The sequence below is a fragment of the Gymnoscopelus microlampas genome (assembly GCF_963454915.1).
Source record: "Gymnoscopelus microlampas genome assembly, chromosome: 7".
Classification (NCBI taxonomy): Eukaryota; Metazoa; Chordata; class Actinopteri; order Myctophiformes; family Myctophidae; genus Gymnoscopelus; species Gymnoscopelus microlampas.
The window spans coordinates 44,588,359-44,600,956 of NC_139944.1; the positions used below are offsets into that span (position 1 = coordinate 44,588,359).

Consider the following 12,598-nt stretch of genomic DNA (forward strand, 5'->3'; position numbering starts at 1 on the left):
TAACGGGCGTCTCCGTCTCCCTGTGTCTCCGGCTATTTAGTAAACAGACGATGCATTTTCAGATCTGGGCACCAATTTCATCCAATCAGGAGAGAGAACTCAAACAGGATGCAGTGTAAACAAGTGAAATTGGAAGTGATGACACAAAGAAAGTGAGCAAATTGAAGCTGATGAATGGATACTCCCTCCTAATTGGCTGAAATTGGCTACCCACCTCAGAATATGTTCTCTGTTTATTAAAGAGCTGGAGAGACCCCTGTGATTGAACAAACACTCTATATCCATAGCAATGATTAGTATCAGAATATAACTGTTTACCAATTTATTTTTTGTTTTAACCAAAAATATAACTTGCACTACCCTTTTAAAGAGAAGTAGGCATAATAACACCATCACATTTAGCAAAGGCTAAAATGTCATTTAGATAGCATGTTGGCATGTAGACAGATGCCAGGTCATTGTAGACCTGGCATCCTATAGTGTGCATAGTTTCAATGTACAGATTATTGGATTTTTTGGATATTCTACTCTTTAGACTGGTGATAGGTTCTTGGTTCACCCATGATCCTAGATGACTATTTCTATGCATTTGATGTATAACCTTGTGTTGTCCAACTTGTCCTTGCTTACTGTAAATCGATCTGGATTAAGAGCGTCTGCTAAGTGCCTAAATTGTAAATTGTAATTATCAGATATACAAATACAAGGTCACACAGAGACAGAGCTTTATAAAGTAAGGGGAAGAAGAGTGTCAGAGAGGAGGGCAATGAGGAGGGCGAAAGCAGATCTACAAGCTCACAACATGTTGTTTTGTGCTAGATACTCCGACACTTTGTGTATTATTAAGTGGTTTAAATGAAAACCTTTCGCGGAGTACTGACATTTTGGCTCTAGTGATCAGTTCAAACATTTCTGTCATCCACCTCTTCTGCACACCCACAGTCTATTGGTCCAGTCATCATTGCTGTCTCACTTGCATGACAAATTAGCATGAGCTATATTGTTTCCAAGTCTTCAATGTTGGCCTTGGTTGAGATTTGTTTTTGAAGAAATGAAAACAACAAAAAAGGCCTATGTTTTATTTTTCCACTTGACAATGGCTTCATGTTTACTTCTGCCCTGGCCAAGTGTACACGTGATGTAACGATGTACTGTATATGTTACACAATGACTTTGATTAGGCATCATAATTGCTCTGGGTACTGTGCCTCTGGGTAATTGTGTTCAGCAACGTTTGATTTCTTCGAGGTTTGTAATCTGCCCGTAAGCAGTGAATGAGAACTATGTACCCTTTGGGGCCGTCTTTCAGCGTCTTATGTGAATGTTGTCTGTGCTTTTGTAAATGGAGTTGGCAAACAAGAATGTTTACAAACTTGGACAGACGCAAGCTGTTCTGGCCTCATTGCATCTTCGGACTCTGTGATCCCTGATCCGTATTAACTGTTAATTGCGTAGAGATGGCTGAGAGAGAAGCTGCTGAGAGTCAAGGTAAAAGGGATGAAGCTGGAACTGAGTTTATTTGATTGCTGCATAACTTGAAGGCAGTGTCTAGCATGAGACAGAAAACATCCAATCAAAGGAAATAGAGAAATTCCACAATATTGCACTAGACAGTGTCGGTGAGAAGATTTGTTTTTAAATTTTAAATTATGCTTTTATTTGTGGCCATTATTTACCAAGAGGTTGCAAATAGGCTTGTTCCGAACTTCCGATCGCCGACTTTCCTGTGCCGTTATTCAGGCTAAGATGTTATAAAAAAACTCTATAATGTGCACCACACAGTCCTCACTCCCTTGCATTTATGTTCTCCACAATATGCCTCTGTTTCTCACCAAAACATTGCTCTCCATAGCTAAAACCTTATGGCCATGATTCGGCTTTTAAAAGGGAGTGGTCTTTCAGAGGAGACAATTGAGGAAGAATTGTGGTTGAATTATATTATTGTAATGTTCACATTTTTCCTCGTGGTTCTGACCATAGACCAGGGCTCATCAACAGGGGATCCTCAGAGTTACTACAGGGGGGCCGCCAAATCTTTGTGTGATAGGAACTCTTTTATTTTTTTTTACATTAACAACTTCAACCCTATAGCATCCCTATTCTGAGAGGTACATTAGCCAAAAATAGTTGTGAGGCGTTGTGAGCTTGTAGATCTGCTATTTTCAGCCAAGAAGTTTGGTGTAGATTGTAGAAGGAAGAAGGAGCAAACCAAGTACAGAGCCAAAGGTCAAGTTTACTTAGCATTGAGGGTTTAAGTGGTTAAATGTCTGAAATAAACCAAAAACATTGATTTACACAACGCTGATGATAGTCAACAAAGCTATATGAAATTTAAACTGCAACACAATTGTATGCAATGTAGTGGGGGGGGGGGGGTGGTCCCTGCTTCATCTGTCATTTAAGGCGTCCTTGGGCTGAAAACCGTTGAAGACCCCTGCCATAGACTATTAAAAAATAGTGAACCGTCACGTGATCCATTGGTTTCTACAGACTAGTGATGTGTCGTTCATGATCAATTCGTTCAAAAGAACTAGTTCATTGCCGCGAACGTGAACGAGCTCGTTCACTTTCTGAAACTGTTACGTTCACGCGCAACGTAAAAAACACATTAGCCTCACATTATAAAACATACCTTAACCACTTTAGCCCTATTTTATACCTAGGTTATTTGAAAATAGCAGATCTACAAGCTCACAACGCATCGCGAGCTTGTAGATCGGCTAGATCGGATCGAGTACATTTTTAACACTAGAAAATAGCGTTACTGAACGAGAACGTGAACGAATCATTGCCGTGAACGAAATCGTTCGTTCACTGAAATGAACGTTTTTTTCCCACCACTACTACAGACCCGTTTTGAAGCCACTTTTTCGTCAAATTCAAATCCACCATCTTGGAACTTCCGGCCCCGAAAAGCAACTGGAAACGACTGCTATTGGCTGCAAGGGTGTTCTTCACTCGGTAGATCCAGTAGAAGTCCCTACAAGCATACCCTACTTTATCATCTCAATAACAAGTTAACTTAAAGTCTCAAATCCAGTTTGGAACTGGCCCCTGTAAAAAGTCAAAGCCTAGGTTTCTAGGTTGTAAGACTTTGGGCATCACTGATGCCTGAGGAGCATTATATCTAACAGGGTGGGATCTTCTGTGGCTTCGTTGTGCCTCCTGGCCCCTGTGTGTTGGTGGTGGTCTCAGACAGTAAATGCTGGGATAATGAATGAGCCTCTCCTCAAAGCATAAAAAGGCTCCCCCAGAAAGCAACCCTGGGTAGTTGAACCCATGGCGATTTGATTATCACCGAAATGTTAGACTAAATCAATTTCAAAAGTAAACTTTGCTCACAGAGTAGCTGCTGCTGGTGCTGCTCTAAAGGGAAGATGATGAATTATGGTGACTATGAGAGAGAGAGAGAGAGAGAGTACGATGAATGGTTACCTTCTGTTCTCCACAGACCCCAGGTGATGGTGAAGATCATTACATCCCATTAAGTCACTGTGTCAAACAGTGACACCTGGGCTGAGTGGAGTGGAGCAGTCTCCTTTTAGGGGACCATCCTACTGTACATCACTAGCTGCTGCTGTTGTTACTGGTTAACCACTTATGCATCTGCGCATCTGTGTCATTTTAAGATGTCTTAGTCTTTGGCTATTCAAAAATAGCAGACATACAAGCTCGTAGCGCTGCACCGAGTGCCGCGCTATGAGCTTGTAGATCTGCTATTGTTTTTTTTTATCGTGGAAAATGTGTGCAAATCTTTGAATATATATAATATATACTGTATATAGGCTATGTTTCAAAGCGAACATTTTTAATCTAGGTTAATAGATTAATATGTAGGCCTATATGTCTGCAGAGTAGATCCCCATCTGAAAATATTTACCCATACAACATTTGTGTTAAAATGTTTCAAAAAAATATTCAACATTTTTCACATTTTCTTCTATCGGCTATTATCAGATAGCCGATGTATATATAGGTTTAAAGTGCTGATGTAGCCTATAGCCTCTGGCCCAGCTGCTTCTTTTGGGCTTGTTTTCATAGACCTGGTTGCTTATTTCTCTCTCAAAAGCTGGCAACACTGGTTCTGCGGCTCGCTATTGTGAGCCGCCGTGAGCCATGACATCACACGTTTTGCGGAGCTTTTAGATCTGCTATTTTGGGCAAATGTTCCCCCCAGAATAGGCATGCTGGGGTTTCAAAGGTACACAGAATTCTACTGTGTGTGTGTGTGTGTGTGTGTGTGGATCCTCTAACCATGATGTGTGTGTCTCCCTCAGCTGTACTGGGTGACCAGCCTTACTTGGTAGGAGTGGGGGACCATGAAACAACTTTTGGGACGAGGGGGAAGAGGGCGGCAGGTGACTCCTATTGGGCGTATTCAGGTGAGTGTTCATTGTCTGCTCTGATTTATTCTTTCATCTCGTGCCTTGTTTCCTGTCCCTCTCCACTAACCATCTGTACTATATTCTCCATCTCCCTTTTCCTCAGTTAATCAGTGAATAAGTATTTCCACTAAAACTAGAAAAAAAACTAGCGTTATAATGCATGATTATAAACGCGATTATAATGCATTATAGACCCGAGCTTTTATGTAAAGTGTTATCGCCACATACCTAGTACCTTTTATAATAGAAGTCAATGGGCCTGGGGTCAGTTTTGGAGTCATACATCCCAAGATCCACATTGGAGCCACGCCGTTGCCATGGGGATCCTGAGATACACATAATTCGATGTATATACTCTTATGTTAAATTATACTTCTCTTTTAAACCTATTAAATTATTTATTGATCTTTCCGCGCTACATTTTCTGTGGCCCTTGCTTGCTGCTGTTGGTGATTCACCTCTAAAGCTGAATTGTTTCCTGGGTGGAATATTGAAAAGAAAAAAAAAGTAACCACCGTAACACGGTTCATATTTTGTCATGTATACACATTGCAGTCCTTAACGTCCAGTCAGCTGGCATTACACTGAGAAAAATAGAAGCATTGAGGGGAAAAACGGAATTGTCCGTGGCTTTAGAAAAGTAATTAGTGTCTAGAGCTGTGAATGGGGGACAGACGAGCGTGCCTTAGCAGCTAAATGGTTTTTAAGGGCATTCTGTGTGTGTGTGTGTGCAGGGGTGTGTGAATGGAAACACAGAGACAGCCAGGGTAAAGTCTGAAGCTGGAAGGTCTCAAGTGTAACTATGTACGTTTACTCAAGCACTGTACTTAAATACAGTTTTGAGGTATTTTCACTTTATTGGAGAATTTCAAATTTTCAGTACTTTTACTTCTACTCCACTACATCTCGGAGGGAAATATTGTACTTTTACTCCACTACAATTATTTGAAAACTTGAGTTACTAGAAAAAACTTGTGAAATGGGACATTCTGCATGATGAGTACTTTTACTTTTGGTGCTTTAAGTACATTTTGATGCCAATACTTTTGTACTTTTTACTCAAAAAAGTAAGAAATCCGGACGTTTACTTGTAATGGTATTTCTACATTGCAGTATTGATACTTTTACTTAAAGTACAACATTTTATTTTAGTACTTTTTCCTTGACTGACTCCAGTTCTGTACGCCACAAGTTACACACACACACACACACACACACACACACACACACACACACACACACACACACACACACACACACACACACACACACACACACACACACACACACACACACACACACACACACACACACGCAATACACACACCCATCATTTCGCCAGTCAAGACTGCTCCCTCTCTACATCTTTTGAATAGAGTATCCAGCTGTCAGATGTCGACAGGTCTCCTGAAGATGGCTCCTAACTCTCGGGAACGAGCCAACACGAGTAAAGCAATCCCATCAAAAAACAACACACTGAGGCAAAAGTAATGGCACACCACAGAGTAGCAAAACAGAGCGCTTCTCTGTAGTACATCACATCACTTTATGCTCAACTAAATCAGGATAATAACCACATTTTGCACGTTTTTAAATTGTTTTTTTAATTAGTGTGTGTATGAGCAGATGTTATACATTTAGATAGGGAAATGGAAAACATACATTAGTGTTTTTCACATCTCTCTAGTCTTGTGCAATGATTAAATAAATGTGAAGAATGTATTTTAATACGGTTCCCAGGAAACCGATGACTTTAAATGTCACAGCCAAATGCAGTGAAGGATAAGGCAGTCAATGTTATGAAAGCTCTCGTCATACCGTGAGAGATCCTTGTGTGCTTTGGTTATGAACCAGTTATGAACCAGGACACAAGCTACCCTGAAAGCCACACAGAAATTACATTAACCCTTTAAGACCTGAGGCGATTCTTAAAAATGTTTTCCAAATCCTAGCAGTTTTTTGAAAAAAAAAAAAATCAATTTTTTTTTTCAAGATTTCTCAAAAATAGCAGATCTGCAAGCTCATAGCGCGGCACTCGGTGCCGCGCTATGAGCTTGTATATCTGCTATTTTTGAATAGCCAAAGAAATCTAAAGTGACACAAATGCGTTCCAGGTCTCAATGGGTTAAAGGTTATCTAAGGTAGGCATGTGAGTGTGTGTGTGTGTGTGTGTGTGCGTGCATGCATTTTTCATAAGAGGGATGATGTACTGTACACACCATAAGACACCGTGACCCACAGGAAAAGGACTATGCATCATTTATCCTCTTTTTACGTCTGGTTTCCCCACATTCTCCATATTATTGTATTTCTATTTTTAAATTTCATTTTATTTTTTCTTTCCCTTTCTATTTTGAGCCAGTGTATGCAGGAGTTTGCTCTTGGTTGATTGCATTCACCGTACATGATGAATCACACAGAACTATTAATATAATTGCTGTGTAGTCTTAATTATTCCGCAACCTTTGGAATGCACCCTATATGATTATATATTTTTGCAGACATTTTTGTGTTCTGTCTCTTCAGGAAGAAATGATTCATATGACCCAAAGTCGATTTTTGGTTGCCTTTTATGAAGAATGTTTATAATTAAGGACGCTCGTGTGAAAGATGCGGTAGGCCTCATAATGACTTTGATCCTCTTGTTTTGTAATGGTTTTGTTACTGTACTCTATAGATCTGGGCCACTTTATACAGTACATGCCAAAGGAATGCCATGAAGTAAACAAACAAACAATATCCTGGTTGAGTTCACTCACTGTGTGAAGTGGCTGGTACACTATTGTTGAGGGGGAAACCTGAGCATATTTAGAGCTAATACAAAACGTAGTTCAAACATAGTCTGTGACTAAATGCTAAATGCTGCCTCTTCTTAAAGTACCTCACTTGTCCATACTATTCTATAATTTACCATACTATTCTAAAATTGACCAATGAGTTTCAGAAGTTAAGACAAAATAATTGTTACATCACTGCACTATGCACCTTACTTAAAACAGCACTATGTATGTAACTTTCCTCTTCTATCCTGGATTTGAACCCGGTTTCCTGGTCAAGTGCTGACAATTGAGCTAATGCCGACCTTCTTTGCTCGGGGGATACTTAGAATGTTGACCATCAGGACAAAATTCGTCTAGGTGAGACATGACCTTTGACACGATCTAAATGTCTCAATAGAAGAGCAGGGAGACAAAATACAACCACCCCATGTGTACAGGTTATATTGTATTAACATACTCTACCATACAGATTGGACAAAATTACATTTTATTCATTAAAATAAAGTTACAGGCTTTAAGCTGCTTTCACACAGGCACTGCAACTCTGAACGTATCTAGACATTACCCAGAGGAGCTGTGAGTCCAAATCAGTTTGACCGGACATGCAGTGGACTTGACTCGGTCATCTTCTTAGTGCAAAGTCTGTATAATGTCTGAATGAGCCCCATAGGCACAATTTCTGAATAGACCAGGTCATTGTTTGGTGAATTCACAGCAAGCGAGTGGGTGTGTTGATGAGGTTTCTTTCTATGGGACTAGCATGAACGTCTCAACCATATTCAACCTAGCATCCCTATTTTGGTCATGCTATTTTCCAAATTGTCAAGTTACGAAAAAGGCAGATCTATAAGGTGATCTACAAGCGATACGTGTTGCGAGTTGTATAGGGCAGCTCATCTTGTGCATCTACTTTGCCCATAGTAACTTTCTTTAAGATGACATACGGTAATGTGTAATGCATCCCAAGAACAGAAAAATCTATATAATTATAATGACTAAGAAATGCAAAAAAACACACAATGGCTAACAAAGTGAATCCCAATCCCACGCGACCCTGTGGGATTGTGTCGTGCAATAATGTTTCGATGGAGCGTCGTACACTTGTGGAATGATCTCAGGCATGGCTCTGCTTCTACATCAGATTGGGTAGTTAGGCTTGACATTTTACACCTGATGATTCCCGGAACCTCTAATTGGCTGGTTTCCTGTGAATAACCGTGTACTCCCTCCCACCGAGCGAGAAGGGAAAAGAGCGGTGCAAAGTTGTCGGTACCCCACAGAAGGAGCTCTGCTTCCAGGGGTTAATGACTCGAAAAGAGGATTTCTCATGCCAGACATTCATCTAGGAAAAAAGACTTTAGAGCTAAGCTCCTAGGAGGGTGCAAAGAGGCAGTGTAGGTACCGTAGAGGCTTGCTACAGGGGCTCCATGGGTAAAGTAATCAAAAATACTCCATTGTTCTTATTTCTAAGGTGTTTTTGAGAGGATATAAACAAGGGAAGGCATTTTAGAGTGGCTTTTTCATCGATCGGTTTTCTCATGGAGCCGAGAGATTCTTTTCAGCACTAATGATGCAAAAGATATATGGTCATTAAACTCTGTCATACTACCCTTCCAGGCATTGTGCAAGTGGTACTTCTATGCCTGAAAAGGACCCATAGTTACTTATTTTATACTCAATTGAACGATGGACACCATGCCGAAAAGAAGAGATTTTCAAGCTAAGAGCTTAAAAATCTGTTATTTTCGGTAAGCAACACACAATTATGAATCAGGCTTTAGAATAACCCTATGAGACCTTATTTTCTCTATGGTGTAGGCCAGGACATTCTTCCTGTTGACTGATGTATTGCTTACTATGATGAAAGCTTCCATTATGCGTTGACAGCATACTGAATTCTTCCCATGGATAAAAGGTTTCTGCCTTAAAAGGCGTACAACTTCACAGATGACAGTGACACTGGCCCCACAGCGTAGGTTTGTTTATCTATCCCTCTTATCGTCCCCCCCCCCCGTCCCCCCCGCGCTCTCATATTTTTCACTCTGCACCGTTCTATTCACGCCTGGTCCTCGTTTGTTGTCGTCGCCCCCCCCCCCCCCCCCCCCCCCCCCCCCCCCCCGACCCCCCTTTCTCGGAAGTAACAACATGAGCTGTTCAACCAAGGCAAAGCAATTGCTGACGATGCTGTGGCAGACTAGATTTCACTTTTCACTTAGATACTGTAGCCTTTTATTGTCCAGGAACAACAAACCCTGACAAGTTTTTCCTGCTTTTTTTAATTTGATTGTCTATTTCTTGCTGGCTCAATTGCAAATTTAAAAAAGAAAGGAAAAAAAAGAACCCCAGATGATAATATATTCAGCTTATTCTACTGCCTGAGGAAACTGTGGTCCTTTGAACTTTGTCGAGCTCTTAGTCCAACATCCTCCTCCACCCCTGCGGTCGAGCCTGCCTTGTCTGGACGTGATTAATTTTCTTCTCCCTGCAGAGTAGAGACATATTCACCTGTCCCAGACAACACCCATTCGCTGTGATGATGGGGGCTTTAAACACAACATCATCCATATCCCTCCTGTCTGGCTGACGCGTCAACCTGTAGTTCTACCCCGTGCTAATTTCCCCAAGAAAATGAGAGGTGCAGGAAGACTAATTATTAAAAATGAATTTCACCAGGGCATAGGCTGACACATGATTCGTCTTGGTTACTGCTTGGCATTTGGGATCAGCCTTCGCGGGCCAGGATTGGTCCATTTGTCTCTGTTGTGGGCGGGTCACTGACAGATGTGCCAATATGGCTGCCTAAGTTGTGCGCTTGGGGAGAGGCCTCTTAATTCTCGATGATGTATCACACTGCTGGCAGCTACCAGTTTGAGCTGAATTGAGCTTCCAAATCACCAAACCTCTCTCTCTCAGTCTGCCGCCCTTCTCCCTGGAGGAGGTAAATATATTGAACGCGTAAGAAATGCAGGGAGTTCTGAAAGCTCCGCTGCTATTATACCAGGGTTTTAGTTGAGTCTGATTGATTGCAGTGACGCAATGGCACGTCCGGCCAATATGCACAACAACAGTGACCAGTGCCCGAATCGGCTCGGCTAAAAACGCACGCCAACATCTTTTTGGCTTAAGACTAATTTTTCTAATCAAATCAGATTGACTCGTCAGACAGGCAAGTTTTTAGCGTCGACATAATTGATTTCATTTCTGCTAATGTGTCAGGTGGCACTGATTGTGTTTCCTGGGTGGTAGGATATTGGGCCTGGTTGGTGGCTCCGATCTACTTTAATGGATGTGGACATGGTCGGCCTGCTGGGATTGTAATATTGAGGAAGTGCGAGATTGCCAGCCCACAGGTTTTCCCTCTCTAATGTTGTTATGCTGATGAGCTGGAATGAGCTAGCTAGCAGCTCAGCAGATTTTTAAACTCATAATGATGATGACTTACTTTGTAATGAGTACATATACTCCCAGAGGTGATGGCTGAACTGTAGGGGGGCCAGAAGAAATAGCATTTGTTACACTGTTGTGGTTATGAAGGCCTTTAACACTCTGCAAAACTGCAAAACGTTTGAAGATGTGTGCTGGAATGCTTCACTTTATCATCAAACTGTGCTGTGAGGGTTTCATAAAATACCATCACAATGACATAACCAGTTATGGTCCTAGACATCTTCAACTGTTAGTAAGATTGTTAAAGGCCTCTGTATGCAGTAGCAGCGACCACACAGTCACACTTAAATATAATTATGCAAGGCATTATACTTATCTCTTTGTTCTTTATTTTAAATTTAGAGTAGCCAAGAATTTTTTAGTCGTTATTCCAATGAATTCCTCCCCACACACATTTCTGTGTTGTCACTGCTGTTGCGTCCTACTGACACGCCTGCCAGTGAGGAGCCCCCACCGGGAGGACCGGCAGGGCCTTCGTCACTACTCCTCCCGCCCAACACTCCCTGCTGACAGGTGCCGCCCCAGCCGCTATAGGAGTACGTGCAATGACCGATATCACACTCCCCGCCCAGCTTCCCTCCCCTCGAACACGGGCCAATTGTGTTCGCATAGACTCAATAGGCTCTATGCACAGCAGCCATATTGGGAATGAATTGGGCCCCTTCCTTACTTCCTTCACAGGTGTTACCAATGATACTAATTAAGGCTCTGTTCCATTTAGTGTGCCATAGTGGTTGTCTTATTTTCAAGGACCCCCATAACTCTGAGAGTGTACAAATGGAACCAAATGGACCCTTACGGGTCCATTTGGTTCCATTTGTACACTCTCAGAGTTACACACCCACCATAAGGGGGCATTTGGGAAACAAAATGGAGTGTTTCTAGTGACCAGAACAGAGCCTTCAATAGTATCATTGGTAACACCTGTGAAGGAAGTAAGAAGAGGCCCAATTTCTTTCCAATAGACCAATTATTTGTTTACCAACATTGAGACTGGATGCACAGGTGATTGTTTCATGCAATCAATTCTCAGCCTGTTGTTTCGGGGTGCGCTAGTTTCAGCACACCCAAACCCCCTTTTGTGTGTTGGCTAGTGCTGCGCGCCCTAGGGAGACCTGACAGAATGGGTTTGACGCTTGCGCAGTATGACGCTTGCAACCAGCGTGACGTCGTCTGTTAAGGGGTCTATATGGCTGCTGTGCATAGAGCCTATTGTGTTCGCATAGACAAAGCCGGATGCACCACGGTGGATTCGAACCCACAACCACCACGGAGGTGGTGGTGGGCAGGGACTTTACCCACTGCGCCACCCGAGCAGCACCCGGCATGCGAGGCATTATTATACTAGGATCAAAAAGTAATAACTCTTGAGTTCGTTGCACAAGGCGGTGCAGTTTTTATCTGCATTGTTTGGAATTGTAAGGAAACGACCGCTGGCGGGGATGTAGTGCCGCATCCCTTTTTAGATCACTGAGATTCTGCTGCTCGTTAGATCGTTGCTCCTACACTGTTATCTCTAGCTAAGTGAATTACACCACTAATTATTGATTTCTGTCTGGATTCTAAATTATAAGGACTCTGGCTGCGTAAACCTGAGGCCATTGTTGCCCCTGCTTAGCTTGCATAACAACTGCACCATAGGAGAGTAATGGATGCTGCTGAGCGGTGTGGAAGCTGAGCTCAGACGGCAATAGCTCAGAGTGGTTCTAGCCCTTTCCCTCTTCCTTTGTACTCTGTTACTACATTGGTCTAATGTTGCCTTTTGAGTTAGTGTCTTGGCAAAAAAAAGACATGACTGATGATTACACTGCCACAGTGATGAAAATATACAGCAAACAATATAGCTACTATATAGGATACTTATAATATACTGTACATAACATTTTAGCCCCGCTAGCAGCAGGGCTCTAACCCATTAAGACCTGGAACGCATCTGTGTCACTTTAGATTTCTTTGGCTATTCAAAAATAGCAGATATACAAGCTC

At 42.0% G+C, this 12,598-nt stretch overlaps 1 protein-coding gene across 2 annotated transcripts in view; it reads left to right on the forward strand.

The window, feature by feature from the left end:
* The window catches only part of LOC311048356 (receptor-type tyrosine-protein phosphatase gamma-like), a 141,152-nt gene that overhangs the window by 19,837 nt on the left and 108,717 nt on the right, over positions 1-12,598 (forward strand). For both annotated transcript variants that reach the window (XM_084061603.1, XM_084061604.1), the window contains exon 2: positions 4,278-4,382. In XM_084061603.1, coding sequence (XP_083917729.1) covers positions 4,278-4,382 — 105 coding nt within the window. The remainder of the gene's footprint in view (positions 1-4,277; positions 4,383-12,598) is intronic.